Source organism: Ictalurus punctatus, chromosome 4, assembly GCF_001660625.3.
Source record: "Ictalurus punctatus breed USDA103 chromosome 4, Coco_2.0, whole genome shotgun sequence".
Taxonomy (NCBI): Eukaryota; Metazoa; Chordata; class Actinopteri; order Siluriformes; family Ictaluridae; genus Ictalurus; species Ictalurus punctatus.
Genome location: NC_071284.1, coordinates 5904970 through 5926607, shown reverse-complemented (window position 1 = coordinate 5926607; position 21638 = coordinate 5904970). Strand labels below are relative to the sequence as shown.

Sequence of the window (21638 nt, the reverse complement as noted above, 5' to 3'; positions counted from 1 at the left end):
GACATGGTAGTTTGTGGAGCAGACGATTAAGCACGTTTGATAATAGGCACAACAGTGAAAGATTAGCAGTACAGACAATCGTCTGATCAGTAGGCTAAGAGCTTAATTGTTTAAATGTAACCACTGAAAAACCACTACCCCACTGCCACTTTTTATTAAGTGATGAGGTGTTATTGCTTCAGGTATCAATCCAACTAATCCAATAAAAGTGATTTTTCTACCATTAGAGCTAAGATGAAGATATATCAGAGGTTTGAGCTGAATGATAGAGTCTTAAAATGCCAGTGGAAGTGTTTCCTGTACAATAAAGGTGAAGAAATTGGGTCATTCTTCCCTGATTAGCCTGTTGTTCATGCTACTGACATACTATACTCCTGTAAGAGATTTAATTGTTTTCTTGTAACAATTTCTTTTCCCGTGGATGAATTATGGTTTGTAAGAGTCTTATTAGATATTATCATTGCAATACTTAACTGGTGTATGTCCAGAAAACCTATCCCATCTGAATGCTAATTTAAATTCTGAATGAACACTAAAGGAAAGAATCTGACTGAAAAGATTACTAGACTAAACGAGAATTATGATTGGTATACACACAATTACAAATATAACACAATGAACAGATGCTTGAAATCACTGACGGGTAACATATTATGTAGCCTACATACTGAAGCTCTTAAACATTAACTAAATGAAATGTACTGATTTGTTCACCTTAGTGACTCATTTAAAAAGACCAACTTCTTTGTGAATGCCACCCAGTCGGCTAACGACTGCTTCAACAAAGAAGTAACCTGTGTCTTACTCTCTACAGAAATTTAACTGCTGTTTTGAAAATCAAATGGTAGCTGACTGGTCCAAGTAACATGCACGGTCACTTCTTTGGATGCTGCTGGGTCAATGTCTGATTTACAAAGCTGGTTTTGGTTGGAAAATGTGGATTTACTCACAGAGGGACTCCAGAGTCCATTTGGCCAAAAACACATACATATAAGTTTATTGCCAAGCATGCCATGCACCAACATTCTTAGCTGAAGGATTGCTAGTAGAGAGGTAGTTTTTAAAACACCACTTATAAACACAGCATAAGATATTCCAACTTAAGGGGGATGCCACATACAGGGCTCTGAGAAGACTGTTGTGAATGGAAGCATCTCGCCCCTTTAAAAAGATAATAATAAGCATATGGGATGCCAGAGTTGCCATCCATGGTACCATGGTGTGTTGTGATAGCTGCCACATACACATTCATGGCAGATGGAGACTTGTGACTGTTCAGCAATGAAGAATGTTCTAGATGCTAGAAATTGGAAAGTACACAGGTATCAGCCAATAAGATGGATACCATTCGCAGAGCAATTTTCTGCTTAGAACATAAGGTACATGGTTTGAATTGATACAGGCCATTGCAGTCAGAAGTGTTTCCTGGGCTCTCGATCACAGTCTTCAGCTGGTGATTCAGTCCAAGGGGACGAACCACAGACATCTTGGTTGGAGATACCAAATCTCACTGTCCATCTGGGACATTAGATCTACTTGAGGGGAAACATGATTTCCGACACTCAATGAAAGTAGCAGAAGTAACCAAGGAATTTCTGTCCATCTCAAGTAGGGCTCTGTGGTCTAGTTGCTGAATCCTATAGATTGAAAGGAATCAGTGGTAGAGAAGAAAAGACATATAACTGGGGGATATACCTCATTATACAGAGCAGCTTTACCAGGGAGAACCACAACCAGCAATCAGTTAACTTGGCACTGGTGAAGAGGTCAATGTATACCTTACCAAACCTTTCCTAGATCTGAGATATTACCAGCTGGTTGGTGTACCTTACACCTGAGGGGGGGGTGGGGGGGGGGCAACCACCCCCGTGAGCACTTCTCCCCAATGCCTGTAGTTTGAGCAAGCCTAAGGATTACTGATGCAGCTGCTGTCATCAGTCCAAGCATTCTCAACAGAAACTGATCTGCAGGTTGTGGCCTGGCTGAACCACACTGGCAATCGTGATGATATTCACCACACACTAGCATGATGGACGTGTTCTAGATGGCCTGCTCTTTCCCGAGAGCATCCAGGAGGCAGGTTAATTAGCTCCCATACAGGTCAAAACCTGCAGATTGAGGAGACTGCTCCAATGCTAGTAGCAGAATATAAAATGTATTGCAATGTGTGCTACATGCACTGTTATATCTTTTCACAAGAGAGTCAGTGCATCTGTATTCAGCATACCTGCTACATAGCATTTTGTCTGGTAAAAAGTAACAGTGATGCAACACACACATGAGCAGCAGGGATATATCCAAGGCTCACCTGCTTTTCATGCATAAAGGAACCCAGTCATGGATAAGCTTAGAGTCTGCTCATTACAATGTCGAACCACTCAAAAATGAAGGGCTGTTAATTGAATGAGCAGGTATCCCAGCTAAAAATAACAGAATCAGAAGTAAACAATATGTGGTATGAACATGGAGAACCCTTAAAAAAACAGAGTGAGAACCAAACTCAGTGAATGTCATAAATAATATGTGCATTGCATGGATGAGACCCAGAATCTGTAGAGATGTATGCATTTCCAAAATACAAAAACAGCTACGCAGAGCTACAAGCACCGGTACGAGTCAGTAGCATTTTAAGATAATACTCATAACAACAACGCAGAATGAAAATAAAAGGAGGATAGCCTTGGAGGATACCTGTAGCACCAAGAGTTAGCACTAGCAAGCTGCTAGTGAATAGCTCCATAACTCGTTTATTTAGACAGTAAGGCACAAATGAGGAGCAAACAATAAATAATTATTGCATGACAGCAGTATATATACAGCACAATATATCACTGTCACCTTATATGAAATAGAATGGAGGCAACTTGGTGCCAGTTTTAATTGTTGTTCAAGGTTTCAGGAGCCAAGATTTAATTCTGACCTCTAGTTACTGGTTTGAGAGAGAGAGAGAGAGAGAGAGAGAGAGAGAGAGAGAGAGAGAGAGAGAGAGAGAGAGAGTGTGATCGTGCTCGTGAAGCCTTGCAATTAACCTTTAGCATTTTGTTTCCAAAGCAGGCCACCAGATGTCCTTCAAGTTCTTGAGTATGTCCCATTCCATCAATAGATGTTTGGATCTCCCCAATCTTTGGCTTTTGAATACTGCAAACAGAATGGAGTCTGTGCAGAGGAAAAAAACAGGCTTGGGAAACACTAATGATAAAATGATGTGAAGGTTTTTTCAACTCTATTCAAGGTCAAACCACAGGGTTGAATCTTATTCATGAAGGTATGATAACCATACAAGTTAATTTCACAGTTCCTGTTGAACTGTGAAATTTCTTTATAATTAACTGGATTGTGCTTATGCTTAAATGGTGTGTTAAAATGTAGAAATAGGATCTATGGTACATATAGTACTATGTGTGATTGTGTAAAGAAACTACTTATTTTACTGGAATTTCCTAGAATTAAAGCATTTTGTGTTTGCCCTCTAGTGGTCAGCTGATCAACTGTATATTACTTTCTCTCTGAACTGCCATACCATATCAGAAGGATTCTTTCACATAGCTTCATTAATAATCTCACAACCACACCTTATGTTTAAGTCATTAGAATAATAAACTACATTGGCAAACAAGGAAAGCCTGAGCAAACCTTTGTGAACGTAATTTCTTTTGGCCTAAATGTAGACAAGCACATGTATGCTTTTTACTCTTACGATGTCAGCTACATATCTCTTATCAGAAGGCACTTAGAGACTATTACTAAATGTGTAACATGACAGAGTGCATGGTGTATATAATCATGGTTTTATTTAGGTTATTTGTTTACTATTCTTTCTTTTATAGTTTTTAGTGATAGTGGCTGCACTTCCAGATTATACAGGCAAGTATTCTGTATATAATACACATTTTCCAGTCTATTTTCCATTGAGAATATTCTAGTAATTTCATTGTTTATAACATAGTACAAAATATACAACCATTTTAGATAGAACAAAATATACAACCATTTTAGATTCCATTAAGGGCATGCTGGTATCTTAACCCTTTAAATTTACAGTAAAAGTTTCTTTAATCAACTGCTACATTCTATTAGCTGGAAGACAATAAAAATAGATGATTTTCCTACTAAGGGCCATCTGATTTAATAAATGAATTACTGAACAGGTTTAATAGGATTGTTAGAGCAGATTGTTAAACACTCCAGATATACAACACTGCAGATCAAACTCCCTGTTACTGAAATGATTGAGCTCCACTCCATTGGAGGCTTTTACTGTATATACTGTACCTGTTTATTAAAAAAAAAAAAAAAAAAAAAAAATCTGCTGTGTAATTATTATACTTAAATGATGCTTATTATGGCTAAGTTAATAAGTGTCAGCCCATTCTGTTGATCTTAAGGGCAGAAAGGTATCAGAAATTCATCATATGATCATCGTAAAAACCCAGCATCAATTTCATTATTTCATATTAAATGACATTAAAATAAGGTATAACATACAATAATATATTTGAAGTTTCCAGGACATACATAATAGCAATAAATGCTGTATTGAACATGTCCCAGAAGATAATGAAACTGAAAATGATGCATGGTGTATTGCAAGCTAAATGTATCGCATGTATTGCATTAAATTCATAGTGTCTGGATATATAGTGGATTAGTTGTACAGTCTGATAGAAATAACTAACATACTATTATAACTATTTCAGATTTCATCATCATGTTGTGTCATTACACCCCCATATATCAAGTCCTTTTCCTTTATCTTGCATCACTGCATTGCCTAAAGACCCTGAGCCCTCCAATAGACTTGCAAATCGCCCTTCCCTTCTGTCGCTGCATTAGCATACAGATGTTGTTAAAAAGAGAAAGTTCACTCACAAAAGAGCCATGCAGGGATAGGTGGCCCTAGATTTTATTACAGCCTCCGACCCCCATGACCAGAAAGAAAGGCAGGGATGGTTGTCTTTGGACAAGTGACAGTGGGATGTTTCTTAGTCTGCTGTGCACAAAGAGTTGCAACAAAGAGTCGGACTACACACAAAAGCTCTCATCTGTCCATTCATCTTGAAGTCTCTCTCTCTCTGTGTGTGTGTGTGTGTGTGTGTGTGTGTCCAGCTGTCGATTGTTTTCACTTCTGCCATGGAATAAATGTGAGAAATGTCTGCATCGTGTTAATATAGAGACTTGGTTCAGGGTGACATATATATATATATATATATAACATATATATATATATATATATATATATATATATATATATATATATATATATATATATATATATATATATATATATATATATAATAATTATGAACTGAACAAACTGATGTTGAATGTAAAGTTTCTGAAAGTTTATTTCAAAACAATCAACAATATATTATAAAGTGGGCAATACAACCCCAATGAATGTAAACAGTCCATTTAAATTAGATATGAAACAACACAATACAAAATCATAGCACATTATACTGTCTTTTTCTTGCACTGAAAAAAAGAAAATAAATAAGTTTAAGTTAACAAAAGGCAATAGCTTACACAGGAAACTAAGAGAGGAACTTGCAGGGTTTTTTTTCTTTCTTTTTTTTTTTTTTTAAAAAAAAAAGATCAACTACATTGTAAGCTTTTAATCAAAGTCAGAAAATGCACTTTTCTTCTACATGTATACACTGCGAAGAACATTGCATCTTTTAGTCTCTATAATACAGATTGACAGTGCAAGAGACTAAGATGATGTAGCACTATTTCCTGATACATTGTCACACTGCCACTTGCACACATACTCACACACACACACACACACACACACACACACACACGTTTGAAATGATTGAGCCCAAATACTGATCTTAGTGAGCGTAAGAGAAGCATAATAGAAAGTGGTGGAATTTTATCACTTATGATCCTGAGATTTCTACATTCAGAGTCCGTACTGCTGGTCTCACTTAAAGCTGGGAAATAGCTCAAACTCAAGAGATGTGTAAAAATGCATAAAATTTATATCAAAATGCAATCACAAAAGAATAAAATGGGCAATAAATAGAATTTTAGACAAGAAACCAGTTCAAACTACTTTGTAAAACTATCAATTTATAAAATGCCTTCACTAAAGGCTACACTTTGTTTACAGTACATGTCTGGGTTCAAGGTTAGGGGTCGGCCTACGGTGAAATATAGAGTAAAATTGTTCAGCTTTGGTTAAACCACAGATGTCTGCATGTAGTGGAACATGCTCATCTGCACTATTACGTTACACTTTCCAAACAAAATGGGTACAGAAAGGTTCTCAGAACATTTCCTTGCATCTAGGAGACCCAAATGTGTGTGAATCTAGAGTGAAATACCCAGTACAGTTTCAACTGGTATACAACAGTATACATTGGCACACAGCAAAAAGCCAGTGTTGGATTAACACCTATAGGGGTCAGATCAGGTCACGTGGTCACAAATGAACACTATATTCAGTTTTTATATCTAAGTAATGTGCGGTTGACAAAACTATGGGTCTTAGTACAGAACTATGGGATATTCTGTGTAAACTTCTGTTGGATTTGATGAAGAAGTAAAATATATATATAACAAATCAAAACCATTATGCAATATGCACAGATCGTTAATTAATCGTCTGAGACAGACAGGCGGCTGAAGATGGGCAGACGCCTGCATAATTCTACACCAGGCGAGTCGCAGCCGCTTAGGCTCCCGGAGCTCGAGTAGCCGTCGTGATCAGAGAGCGAGTCCGCAGACGCGCTGCGCTGCAGAGCCGCGATCCGGTCGCTGAGCGCGATATCTGCTGTGAACCCGAAGCCGTGCTTCAAGGCTCCGTGCTCTGGGAGCAGTGGTGGAGACGGGAGATCAGGGCTGCACGAAAAGGAAGATGATGGTGGAGGAGACACTGAAGACGCTCTGGTGAACGCGAGCGGGTCTGGCAGGGCCTGGAAAGCAGCCACGGTGGCTCGGGAAGAAAAGCCGGCGAAGCTGACGCTCTGGCGCAACAGGCGCGGGCGCTCCCTGGTGGTGCTCGTGGCCTGCCGCTGTTGCTGCTGCTCGTCGGCATTGTGGATGAAGTGACAGCGCGCGCCGTAAGGACAAAAGCCCACGGTGTGGAAGGTACGGCACGGCTCGGTTTTGTACTTGGGGTGCCTGCTCAGGCCGCGCAGCTCGTCTGTGCCGTGCGCAAACTGGCACTTGGCACCGTACTTGCACGCTCCACTCTCCTCGTAGGTGCGACAGAGCTCGGTTTTGTAGCGCGCAGATACAGCAGGCACCGGTGTTGCTCTTGGGGAGGACGGGGAGACGCTCAGGCCCGGCGGGGAGATACACAGGCCCGGTTGAGGCGGTAGGGTGGACTCGCCACTCACGTGTCCTTCGATCATACTCACAGAGCGGTCAGCCCGGAACGGGATGCGCTGTAGGGCAGAGCGCGGAAGCTGTTCCCGGCTCCATGGCTGGTTGATAATGCTTGTAAGGGACCAGAGGTCATCTGTAGGGTCTATGACTCCTCCAACGATGTTGAATTTGGAGTTGGGAAGTGTGACCGGGCACAGGGAATGTCTACGCTGGAATCCGACTGCACGCCGCGACCCATCCTGCACTTCTAGACTCTGAAAAGTCTGCGGGACAGAGAAGGAGTTTAAGATTTGTTTTCTACACAGCATTACTACCAAGGTTAGCACAACTTTTTTTCCACAACAGACTTCCACCATTTCTTACTCCAAATGCTAAGGAATTCCGGCCACCCTGCAATCCTGAAAACTCCCATAATGCTGAATGAACCCATATAGTGCTTTAGGTCGAATCAGACACATCTTAATTCATTCACTTCATTAGGCACTGGGAATAAGCAAAACTATGGTACAAAATGACTCCCAATGTGTATGAGAACCGCCTAAAACTTCTAAAGTTTTTCTAAAGTGCCTTCTTTTTGTATCAGAAGTATTTGATTTTTTCTGTAAAGTCTAGTAATTTCCCTTATAGACTGTAGTAATCCAAAACATTTCCATGAACTGCATCTGACCGAAATAAGTGAAAAATAAGTTAATTAAAACATTATTGATTACTCACCTTGCAAAATTCCTCATCCAACTCAAGAAAAGGTGTAAGGAGATTTGATGGCATTGCGAAGATGCCTGAGACAGTAGGCCTGAGAAACTGCAGCCAAGAAAGTATGAAGTTGGTTAAGGCTTGGGGTGTGAGGCACTCCTACGCTCTACCTTCCATCTGCTGGAATCCCTTTTTATAAGCAGAAACTTTGGAACCCCGCCCACATTTTGGTAAGATGGTATTTCACGCCCCTTTAAGTGTGATGAGGGATCCATTTACACTCTTCTCCCAGTCTTAGTCACTTCTATTGCATTAAAACACAAGAGTTGAATCAGTCTTTGCTACATTCCAGTGATTTACCATATCATCATTTTGAATTTGCATTGTATACAAGCCATTCTTGACCTGGCAACACCTAAGGATTATATACACTTAGAAACACAGAAAGCTTTAGAAGAAAAGTCTTGTATTCTATTGTGCACCGCATTGTGCATCAGACTATTTTAATTTAATTATAATTCATTATAAGGCATTGTTAAGGTACTGTATAAAGTAGAGTGTGACTATAATGTCCTGTAGTTTCAACTGTAAACCAAGATCTGTACTTATAAAGTATGGCTTAGCATTTTAGGAATACCTCAAATGCTGTTGTGATTATTTATAACCACTATTCATTTGTTTGACAGCAAAATAATTTGCGTACATGTTATTCTTTTAAATAATCAGAAAAATGGTCTTTTCTTTCTTTTGTTTTTGCACATTATAATGCAATATTCCTTTTTAGTAGCCTAAACCTTTTATTAGATCAAAATAATACTCATCCATAGTCACAATGAGTATCTATTCAAATATTAAATGTAAATACAGTATGGCTTGAAATAAATATGCTGCCAAACTTAAGACATATGAATAATAAGCTTATGAGAAAATGTGTAAGAGTGAGTAGAATATTACCAAATGTTAACCAAGTCTCTAATGTTAACCAAGCTCATCAATATCACAGTTGATTATTTTTCAATTGAGATTACCTGTGTATTATATTATTGTATTAGAATTTGAGATTGAACATTTATATTTTAGTCTCAGCTAAGAGGTAGATTCCAGCACACACATTAGACGCACCAGTTCTTTTGTGTTACACTGGTATGAATTGTTCATCTCTAAGGCAGTTCACTGAAATTGTTATATCTTTTCCCCTATACATATATTCTCTCCCTTCATCATCTTGCCACTAATGGGTTTTTAAAGTACTTGATGTGGAGTTCATTTGGGTAATCTCAGTAATATTGTCTAGTCATCTCAGAAATGGGTGTCCATAAGCACCCTGGCTCGGCCCTGATAAGGTAAACTGCAAAATATTTCATAACAGCGTTGCATGATGCACCATGACCCCCCTTGATTGCACTTTATTATTCATTCCTAGTGTTCAAGTGTTACAACCTTGCTCTCGGTTTCAAGCTGTAGAGCTTGAGTTTCGTATGTTTTCTTTTTGTATTTCATGTTATGAGGAGTTTCATGATATGGCGTGTAGTTTAGTCCACCAAATTTGATTTTGTTAAATAATCAGATTGGATTTTGTCACAAAAGAGCTTTAGAGAGATTCAAGACACCTAAAGTGTAGCTTGTAGTTTGATCGCCGTCTTATGTTGAAACGTGGTTATTGCTGAATGGATGCACTGCTCCAGTGAGACAACATTATTACTTATCATACATGTGCGCTTACATTCAAATTTGAAAACATTATCATGATGTTTACAATTTTTTTTCCCTCTTCCATTAGTTTTCCAAAGGATGCAAGCTTTGGCACCACTGTCCCCAGGGAAAAATACACTGTAAATGTTAGCATAAGAAGCTCTAGTCAATAAGCAACACTATCCCTTCAACACAATAAGGCCTTATCTCAAAGGGTCGTGTCAACACCTCTTCCAGTTCAGTTATTGGAGGGATCAGGCAGCACAAATTGTCCACTATCCACTTGTTGACTTCTGGTAGATAAAGCACAGGGATGTTTAATTTGGCCTGAGAGACAAGCAACTGAATCTGGGGGTTGTATTTGTTTGTGGCAAAGTGTCTGCAGAGGAGATTAAAGTCCATTTGAATGGCAGAGAACGAAAACAAGCAACTGCCTTTGTCTTTGTCACAAACAGCAGTAGGAGCCTGATGGCCGTTTAAAGCACTACTGACTTTCAGAAACTGCTTAACTGCTTCTTTGCTAGCTGCTCATTCAGCATATTCCCTCCCTTTCAAATGAAACGCTCAAACTGGAAGTTTTCTAGTGGGAATTTGGTTGCAGGTGTTGCTGTCTGTAGAGTTGAATGGAAACTCTTGAAACATGGTATTAAAAGGCATGAAAAGAAAAAAAAAATGGAGGAGAAGCAACACCTTCTTGAGAATAATAAGAGGAAGACACTGGGAAGTCCCAGCTTCGAAAAAGACAATTATGAGGCACAAAGGCCTCCTGGAGGTCTGCTCTGGCTGTAGCGACTTGAAGAGAGCCACGGTGATCGCTTGCTCAACAATAGCATTAGGCGGATGCTGTTTTGCTCTCTAGCCATGTCATGGCTTACCGAGTGTGAGACACACCAGTGCGCCTGAGTCACAGGGTCCAGGCCCTGAATCTGTAATGAGGCAGACGAGAATTGAAGAGAATTGTTAATGATTAGCCTGGGCGGTGGGAGCACACTGAGCTAATAAAAGTGGGAAAAACAAATACATGCTTCGTAGGAGTTAGCATGATAAGTTAGTTAGTGTCTGCTTTGATAACATAGTGTAATCGGTTTGGAAATTCTTATTTCAAGGGTTTCTCAAACTTTTTTTGTAACCAGGAACCCGTTTATCGGTAAAATCAATTCTACAGACCTCTGCAGTATGGATTTATTGATAGATGTGCATTCATTTAATGTGTACCATAATATTTTGTCTATTTGGAGCCATAGACATTTCTATTCTTGAATTTTTCCCCTGACAAAACACATTAGGTTCAAGCTGACATTGCTTTTAGGCCTGTTTGCTTACAATAACTTTGTTTTGTGCAGACCATTTGAATTATTGAACTTTGAATTAAACCCATTTGATTAAGTGGACTAGTTAAAAAAAGTCAAATGTATATACTATTTTATATGTATTATATATGTATATAAAGTCTGAGCACTTTAAAAGAACGGACACAATTTATACTGCTGTGGTTACCAGACGGAAGCTGAAACTCTGCTTTAGCTTGCCCACCGTTGTTTGGTGGCAGTTTCTTTTTTTTTCATCAGACAGGAAGGAATGTGACTGTTACCCTGTTGCTTATGGGTCTTTTACATAACCCAGAAAAAAAAAACAAAACAGTGTGGTTATCAGTGCACAAACTGTAGCCGTTTGAGTGCTTTAACTGTAAGTATGAGGCTTGGACCAGTTCTGTGTCTGATTGATGGCAAATATTGTTGGTTTTCTCCTCACCACCATTAATTCTAAATGCTTCTGCCTAAGACTGTAAAGCCTCAATAGTTCTCAAATGAGAGATAATGCCCCACTTAGCATATGCTTTTGATGTTTTTTTATTTAATGTATAAATCAAAGACACTTCTAAATTAAAAAGTGAAGCAATGGTTAAAAAAAAGTCTGTTTGAAATGTAAAATTGTTGGATTTCATTTGTCTTTCATTTGAACCATAACAGACCAATAATTTTATCTTGTTCATGTTTAATTTGTAACAGAATACAGTTTCTAGTTAAAAAACTAGCGGTTTTCACCACTACCCATTCAATCAGTCATGTTTATGTGCATTTTAACATCAGAAAAAAACAGCAAATTTGTATTTAACTCTAGGTTAGTACAATATTAAAAAAAAAGAAAGTAATGCTACATTGAAAGCATTAAAAACATTTCACTTTCAGTGCAGATAAAGCTAATCAACTCATTCAATTCGACATAAAAAAAATCTAAATCTAAATCCTAGCAGCATGAGTGACATGTCCTGTCCACGCCCCTTTCTTCAAGACTCCACCCATGAAACCTCCCACCCAGCATGTCACTTGTGCTTGATTGCTGATGTGGCTCCTCCCCTTGTGGGAAATGGATCGCTCTTCTTTGTGTCCCCCTTCACAAGAGTCCTTTTGTTGCAGGCCTCCATATGCCAGGCTGTAGAGTCGAGGAAGCCCTGCACTGCCGGCTCAGGCCATAAACACGTCTGGATGGAGGGACGGGGGGATGAGAAGTCCAGAGCCATGGGTGGGGGTATATTTCCTCATGGACGCACAGGACGAGGTTTCAGTGGCATGAATGGGTTTAGGGTCAGTGGATGGTCCAGAAGTGTAAACTCCACCCCATGGCTCAATCAATATGAGGAGCAGAAGGCCTGCAGAAACATTGGCCTGTGTGTGTGCCCCCTCTGTTCTGGGGATAAGTTACAAAGCAGTTCCCACACTCATTCACACACACACACACACACACACACACACACACACACACACACACACACACACACACACACACACTGACCAATAACCTCATTTAACATGAACGTAGTGCTATGGGGTGAATGTACGCTCCACAACACACATTTTACAAACATGTCAGAGTGAAAACACAACTGCTCCTTTCACAGAAACACACTTAGGCAAAATTTTATACACATATCTACTATCAAATAAACACAGTGTATTTATACACTACCGGTCAAAATTTTAGACACATTCATTCTTTATTTTAATTTTTCCCCACATTTTTGAATAATAATAATGTCATCAAAACTCTGGAATAACACGTGTGGAACTATGGGAATTATATTGTGATAAAAAAATCCAAAATAAAACAAAATAATTTAGTATTTTAGCATCTTCAAAGTAGACACGCTTTTTGCTGAGAATTTCCACAAATGTATTCTTGGCATTTTCTCAACCGATTTTTTTGAGGAATCCCTCTGAGATGCTTTTTAAACAGTATTAAAGAGTTCCCACCTACGCTCGACACTTATCGGCTGCTTTTCGGAATATTTTGCTCCAAGTCGTCCGTTTAAAAAATAAATTTTTTGTAAATAAAATGTTAGTTTTCTAATGAAAGAAATGAATATGTTGGCACAATTATATTTTTGTCCACAACACCGATTTCAAACATTTAATCATACACCTTCAGATCAAAAGGTTTTTAAGATCGTGAGAAACCTTTCATAGTCTATATACACTAAAAACTCAATAATATCTGATTTAGACAATTACAAGATTATTATATGATCAAATAAAGCATATTATATCTTAAATTGTAAAATGACTTCAGTATATTGGATAAGTACCTGGATTTTATCCCAATAATCAGATTATTAAAACTAGGTACAATGTCGATCTGATATCTTTCATATGTCTAAACAAGTGTGTGTGTGTGTGTGTGTGCAAACATCTTAGGATCAAAATATAAGCAACTAAAAACAGGACAACAAAACAAAGTCATCAAGTAAAAGCAATTCTAAAGAAATACACTTTAAGAGAAGATTTTAATATACTAGACTGGGCTTCTCTAGGATCAGATGGTAGTGAGTTCCATAGTTTTGGAGCAAAAGAAGAAACTGGTTATTTCAGTTGTGAGGTTTCATGTGAACTGAGTCACAAGTTAAGGTACAAACCTAAACCATGCTCATAACCTCAAAAATGGTGTCTTTTCGTATGACTTTGGTGTGAATACATATTTGCAAGTTTTAATTTCATGTATACTTACGTACATTTACGGTAAGTGCAAACTTTTTTTCATTCACACAGTTATAATTTTGACTAACTGTTTTACATTTTGAGACAACAACAAAAACAAACGTTATTTTACAGTACTTTTTCCACCTCTGATTATACATTAAAATACATTTTATGTATGTTTTTTAAATGAGTCTTTCTCAACACTACTTGATAAGTACAGAATAAACCATGATGGGGTGTGATGTTACGGTATGTGGGAATAATCAGCAATGAGCTGGTGAGCAAAGTGGAGTTACTGTTACCAACCTGAAGTGGATATTTTTCTACAACATGTCCTGTAATGTTTTATTCCTCGTATACCACAGCAAGTTGCCAATGCTCACATTTTTATTTGATTAATGAACAACTTTTTAACAGTTTGTTACATTTAATGTTTTAGACAATTTAGTTTCTGCTATCACTTATGATGTAGCTGCTATAAATAGTCATTTCCTCACCAGAATCTTGTTTTCACTGAGCTGTTAAAAATGCCAAAAGCAGCTTGTCATGTTACTGAGAAAACACAAAATAGTGCAAGATCCTGAAGACTCTCCTGAAGACTCTCCTGTGGTAGAACTTTTTTGGCCTTTTTTTTTTTTTTTGAACAAAGTGCTAACATTTGAGGTCATTTCTGTAAATATTAAATAAACATATCTTTACAGATAACTTATCCATATCAGTGATTTAATGTTTTCCTTTGTTAAATAATAACATATTTTTCATTTATTACTAGACATACAATATATTATATGGCACATCCACCATACAAGTTGCTGTAAATTAGTTGTTACTATAGAAACGATAATGTAGTCAGACAAGCACATTAATATAAATATAAAAGAACATGACTTAAATATAAAGTGACATACACACACACACACACACACACACACACACACACGCACACGCACACGCACACGCACACACATACATACATATATGTGTGTGTGTACATTAAGACACAAACACAGGAGGAATTTGAGAGCCAGGATAAGGAAGCATTGGAATATATCACATTACACATTTAAAGTCTGCCATTTATTCCATTGCATCAACAAGCACACATTTTGCTCAGTGAATCACATGCATTATATGTGTTATATGCCTCATTTTGTCCAAATAGGGGAAAAACCTCCATGTCAGTTTTTTTGGAACAGATCACTGCATTTAAAATAGAGCACACTACGCCCTTCAGTCCTCAGGCTCTTGTAATGCACATATGTAATGTGCATGCCTGCTTGTTATTGTGTGTATCATTGCTAGTCCTGATGGCTCTGTTTAACACACATTTCCTGGGTTCTCTCAGTAGCTGTCCATTCACACACACTCAGATACAATTAGCACATTTCCATGTGTAAAGTCGCACCAATGGCCCTGAGTGCTGAAGTGTTTGCATAGATAACAGCCGCTGTTGTTATGCTGCGTGGGTACTGTAGCTGGGAGGGCTCAAATCCTTTCTAACTCTTCTAAAGTGTGTGTTTTAGCAGGCGTTGGACTAATGTTGTCATAACAGTGGCAGAGTGTAAATGGACTGAGGAGTGATGAATCATGGGGGGATTCTTTGAAAAGAATGCTCTAAGGGTCACATTTATACCCAATTTCATGCATTTTAGTCTGGTAGATATTTATTGTCTTCACATCCATATACAGCATATGGGAAATAATATACCTCCAGGACAACAGTGCAGCATAGAAGATGGTAAATTGCAAGCAATAAAGACTAAAGCCAAGCATTTGCAGACTTTCAACAGAGAACACCATAACATTAGAATCAGAATAGAAAGGCGAAATGGCATAATCGTTTAAATCTGAGTAAATGAACTGCATATGAATGTAGAAGCTATGAGCAGCATGAATGTAGGCACATATTAAAATGTTAGTTCCTATTATCATACATTTGAGCATTTATAGACAGAAAATTGGAGCTTCTCATGTTACCAAGAAACCAAAAAGCCCAAAGTCATGTATCCCATGGCTGAAAACTTAAAGGAACAACTTTACCCCTGACTGTTGCAAAGCACTGACACTGGAGACTCCTTTCAACAATGCTAAATTAATGTACCAGTATAGAAATCTTCACCATACTGTATATATCGTATTTTTTGAATACTAAATAACGACAAACGTTTTATTTAATCCACTAATTAGGAGACTCGAGTATGTGAAACATCCACCATAATGTACAAGTACTTGTAAATTAGCCGTTAGTAAAGAATCTGCTATTTGAATTACAGCCTGTCTGAGAACTTCTGTCTGAGCTGCTGATTTAGAAATTAATCAACACTTTCTGAACAATCAGAAGTGGTATAAAGGTATTAAATGTAAAGAGCTGGGAAGACATTCATTCATGTTGGATATTCCAGAAAATATTTGCCTTTAGTTTTATTTCTCACATAAAAGGAGACATGCAAACAGTGTATAATTTGTTTAGTCTTGATAGCTGGTTCCAGAGCTGTTCAAGAACCATGGCACAAGGGACATGAGACAGCAGTAAAGTGCACGCTTAATGCAACGTGGCAGGAGAAACACTTTGCATAACATACAGTGAAATCTTCACTAAGCATTCATAAATACTCAAATACAATAGGCCATACGCAAATAAAAATTCACACATGCACATGGTGCAATACACAAGGAAATATGAAAACAACAACAACAACAACACAATGTGCACCAATTAAATGATCAAATGCACACAAAATACACTGCTCTGCAACAGAATAATACATATCAACACAGCTGTATTCACATTTGAGTGTGTCCTACTGATGGTAAATGATGGGAAAACAGTTCTAGTGATTTGTCATGCTTACATGCATACATGAGTCAGTCAGTAATAGGATTTATTTCCAAATACATGCACCTCTACAGTTCATTTCTAGTAAAGTTATAAAATTCAAATGCCAATTATGTCAGGTAAATATATTGTTTTTGTTATTACACATTCAATTCTTTTAAATACAATTCAATTACGGGTCTGTTTTGATCTAAAGATGGAAATGAGCTTTGGATCCAGCATCTCCATCTCAATTCATTATTACATACATTGTACCTACATCACATACATTTGTGGTTTCAGATTCAATTCTTTCAAATTAATAATAATAATAATAATAATAATCATAATAATAATAATAATAATAATAATAATAATAATAATAATAATAATAATAATAACAGCAATAATAATAAATAAATAAATAAATAAATAAATAAATAAATAAATAAATAACATAATTAAATTAAGCATTTGTTCTGATCTAAAGATGGAGATAGTTGATCAAGTGTTTGGATCCAGTATCTCTATCTCAGTCCATTATGAATACCCATGCATTAATCGATGAGTGTAAAGGCTGCCATAGAGTTTCTTTATGTGCAGATTTGAAAAATAAGAATAGCAGATTAAAAGTGTATATGCACCGAATAACCCTACTATTTGATAATAATCCATGTGTTTTATAGGATTTCTGGAAATCTGATTTAACTTTAATCTGATTTATCGTAGTTTGTAGACATGACTACTTAAATGATCTGAAATATGGACCAGATTCTCTCCCAGAGAAAAGCAGTCACACTGAGGAACAGGTGGTGGGCTGTACTGTGATTTCTGTAGAGGAATTTTGGATATGGTAATGTGTTGCTGTGGCACAGAAGTGGAGGGCAAACACATTGGATGCTGAGACGTGGATTTAGTAATCTGTGCAGGTTCCACACAATGACACTCCCTCTCCCCTTCTCTCAGCACATTGTCCTTTCTTATTCTTTTCAATCACTGATCCACAAAATCCTGAAATGGACTCTGGGGCGAGAGAGCAGGGGGGAAGGTGTTCAGTATTCCTAAGAAAATCCTGAAACCCCCATCCATCTCGCTGTCTCATACATACACAATCTGTGAAGGAATTCCATGGTAGCTTGGTGGGTCTTGGCCTTCTGAACTCAAATGTAACAGACAAGAGGCGATAATGATAACAGATAAAAGCTGCCTTTTAGTGTTTATTATTTATATGCATTTGGCAGAGCAGTTGAGTTATGCTCATGTGTTTTGACTATTCAATTAATTTTTCACATGGATGGATAGGAGTTGGATAACTTTTTTTTTTATTTTTTTTTTTACATCATTAAAAAAATAAAGAAAAAAACTGTATTGTGTATTTACTCAGGTGACTTTGTTTGTTTTGTTTCATTCGAAGATCTAAAACCAATCCAATCCGAATGAGGGCGAATTCTTTTTCACAGCACTGTAAATACTAAATACCGCTACCTTAAACAACATTTTAATCTCCAAATAAAACTTGTATTTTGTATTCAAACACACTACTCCTCACAACATTGAAATGTCTCCACAGCAACAGAAGATACCATTATACTTCTCTCCTATATTATTTATGTTGCTATTATCTCGCAAGGCATTTTAATCTGAATGATTACTAATGTGTTGTTATGACTGTGTGCTACTCTCTTACTAACACCAGTCATCTGTTCTTGGCACATACACTTCCTGTTAAGGTCTAGACAGAACAGGAGGGAATGGATGGTCAAATGGTCACATCCTGTTTCCTAAATGAAGCCTCATAACAAACTGGGCTGATATTTCTTAGATGTAAAAATCTGTTTGGTAAAGGAAGCAAAAGCTAAACAGATGTAAGTCCAATCACTTTGAATAATTTAAGTGTTGTAGTATTATAGTAATATCCACTACATGCAGTTCTGATTAAAATGAATTTGAAATGTTTACTAGTCAAAGATATAAATTCAAAGCTGTAGAAACAACTCATGCTCTAACGTCACTAATAAAAGTTATTTGGTCAATAGGACATGATAGAAAACTACAGAGCACATATAAAAGGCTATGAAGAAGACTCTACTCAGTATAGTAACATTCTAGTCATTGAAAGCCTTTCATCGTTTTGCAGTGTTGTTGTGTGTCCAGGTTTGTAGTAACAGCAAGTATGTGGTTCATGAAGCATATCTAGTTTGAACAGAGTGTGCAAGGATGACTGTTCTGGGCTGATAAATAATCCTTCCTCACTGCGCTCATATTTTCACTGGTGTCATCCTGCAAACTCCTCAGCCTTTCTCATGACATGGACGGCTGCTGTTCTTGGCCTCACTGGCCTCACATTCCAACAGAAAAAAACAGAGTGCTTGCTTTGTTTTGTTTGCACTCATCTCTGGTCTGAAAGATCTTAAGCTTCACAGTCTTGTTAGATGGAAATCCTTTTCTTCAGAAAATGGATGAGTAATGAAGTTTACCTTCATAAAAACACCTAAATGTGCATGGTCATTAAATTAACAGGGAGATGAAGCAAGCACCCTGTGTTGTTTACATGAACACAACTACAATGTCTAGGATATTCCAGGTTTGTTTTTTTTGTTGTTGTTTTTTTAACAACCAGTGCTAGAAGTTTGCATACACACAATATACACAAACTTAATGTCCAGGGCACATTTTTGTATGATGCCAAACATGGTATGGTGTGCTTCATTTAGAAAAGTTTGAATAAAAGAAAAATAACAACTATGATAAAATACTGCTCCAATATCAGCTAAACTCAATAATCACCCAGATATATAGGGTGTCCCAAGAGTCTCCATCAAAAGGAGAAATTAACACTTTTTTTGCAAAATGACTCCCAAAAATGTTCATACTTAGTTGCCAAACTTATTAACAAATTCAAAAGACTGGAAGTGTTGTGGACCAAACAAGAAGTAAACATTTACATTACAGTTTCATTTATCACTTACAACTGAGGAAATACAAGCAAAGCGATATATCAAGCGGAGAAGAATACCAGTAGTGCTACCGTACAAGATCTTTTAATTGAGTTCTAGAAAAGTAAAGTGTGCATAGTAGAGGTATAAGTGCCAGAGTTATTTATTTATTTATTTATTTATTATGGATAACGTGGGGCTGGCTTTTTAGGGTTTAGTTAGGTGTTCACAGAAGAGGTGGGTCTTTAGCTGTTAAATGTCTACGAACATCCATTGATGAAGGCACCACCAATGTGGTGCTGGCGTACATAGTCTCTATGTAGGTAGACTTTTGGGACACTCTGTACATTGATATTCCCCTGTTTGAGATCGCCCCCCGACTACTATACCAAGCAAGCAGAAGAGTAACCGTTTAAAACAATACACAGACACACATCACTATGTACTTTAATTACTTTATATTCTTCTATCGTATAATGTCTTATAAACAGTCTAGGCATTAATTTTGAGTATAATTTATAGCTTATTATTTTTTTTTTAACTGTCATTCTGAAGAAATGCCTGCATCAGTTAATAGCAGGATGCTGGGAAACTGAGTACCTCAGCCTACTAACATGCTTTGTATTCCCTGTTTATTTCACTGACAAGTAATAAATGAAACACTTTCAGCCTGTTATAAGAAAATAATCACCAATAGGTTTGTGTGATACAGCCTGGCAGTAAGCAGAGTTACTGTTAGCATTGGCTTGCTGGGTTGCTTAGACTCGAATAGACCATTGAAGCGTGAGTGAGAAGCAACATCAGCCTTGTGATTTGTGGGTGTAAAGTTATGCAAGCTTTACTCAACATTAGGACTGTCCAATTTATATCAAAGGGGAGAAAGTCTGATTAAGTAAAAGTAGACGTTGGAATGACACCAAGTATTAAAACATGACATTGCACATTGTTTACCTTATTAGAAATAAATGACTGGAAATAACTAATTTAGGGTTCCTTAGGGCTTATATATTGCTCTTATGTTCAAAATTGCTAAATATAATCGTGCACTTTCTATGAAAATGTCTGCCCCAACCAAAATATTCATGAGCCCTGCTGCATACCTTGGCCTTTGGTTAAAAATGTCTGTGCTGAGTCTACTTTCTGCTTGAAATCTGCTGTATGTAAGTGTTCTACTGTATGAACACCTGGGTTCACTGCTGAGCTTGCATTGGAAAAACAAATAATGGCAACTCTGGGGTTTTTGGCCTGCCTCTGTGGAGGTGACCTCATGTTTGTCTTCAAATATCTCCTCTGATATGTATTTTCTCTTGGAGTCCCTACTACTGAGCCCTGCGCTTGGCACAACTTCCTTCAGGCTGCTAAGTCAACATGCATGTTCAGCAAGAGAAAACAATAGGAGAGATGAGGAGTGTAGTAAATTCAACCACTACCCCCTGCCTAGATGGAGGCACAGGATGTGTAGAGGAAAAAGAAAAGCACAAATTGGACTAAGGAGTACTAAAGGCTCTTTCTCAACTGTCGGTTTGAGGCTTTTCTCTTTCTTGCTTGGCAAAAAAACAAATGTCCTCATAGATCCTGTCACAAATGGTGCACTAAACCCTGCTGTCCTTCTCCAATTCCACAGTTTGGTGACATGGACAAAGTGCACAAAGTTCTTGAGTGAGGTACATGGGTTTAATAAAAACAGCAGTTGGGACACTTTGTTACAATGTCATTTTTCACTCAAATGCATGTGGAGATGTTTAGGAATGACCGTTGAGACATTTATCATTTTTCCTTCAGAGATGAATGAGGTTTGACATCATTTCTGCAGTTCCTTCACCCATACACAAATAGCACAAGATAATAACAATGATAAGTAATGTTCCATGGCAAAATCAGCTACTTTTTTATGGCAGCTCCACGTCAAAATGATAGATGATTATACTTGGATGTATCAGTTATTTTGCAGCTTTAGTTCCACAAGGATTATGCAGCTAAATGACAAGTTAACTTTAACACACATCGATTTAAATATCTTTTTCTCCAGCAGTGGTTTTGAAGTTGCAAACGTGCCTGTGGTTTAGCCATAACAGTTATAATTTTTGACCACTTGCTACAGAGATTCACCAGAAAACACCAGAAAACTAAGCTTTTATGCTTTTCAGTTAAAGCAACAGAACAAAGATTAATAACATTCAGGTTCTGGAA

General features: G+C 37.5%; 1 protein-coding gene across 1 annotated transcript; it reads right to left on the bottom strand.

Moving 5' to 3' along the window:
• Positions 1-5320: 5320 nt before the first annotated feature.
• LOC124627908 (mRNA decay activator protein ZFP36L1) lies at positions 5321-9992 on the bottom strand. The gene is made up of 2 exons (XM_047154729.2): positions 8053-9992; positions 5321-7601 (listed from the first exon to the last, which is right to left on the bottom strand). The coding sequence occupies exons 1-2, from the start codon at positions 8104-8106 to the stop codon at positions 6606-6608; spliced, it is 1050 nt and encodes a 349-aa protein (XP_047010685.1). The 5' UTR covers positions 8107-9992; the 3' UTR covers positions 5321-6605.
• Positions 9993-21638: the final 11646 nt, after the last annotated feature.

What these genes read in the sequence shown, in the direction of transcription:
- LOC124627908 (XM_047154729.2), bottom strand. Translation starts at nt 8,106, where the DNA reads ATGCCATCAAATCTCCTTACACCTTTTCTTGAGTTGGATGAGGAATTT. An exon ending in TGGATGAGGAATTTTGCAAG is followed by an intron (nt 7,602 to 8,052) that starts GTGAGTAATCAA and finishes TCTGTCCCGCAG; the next exon opens with ACTTTTCAGAGTCTAGAAGT.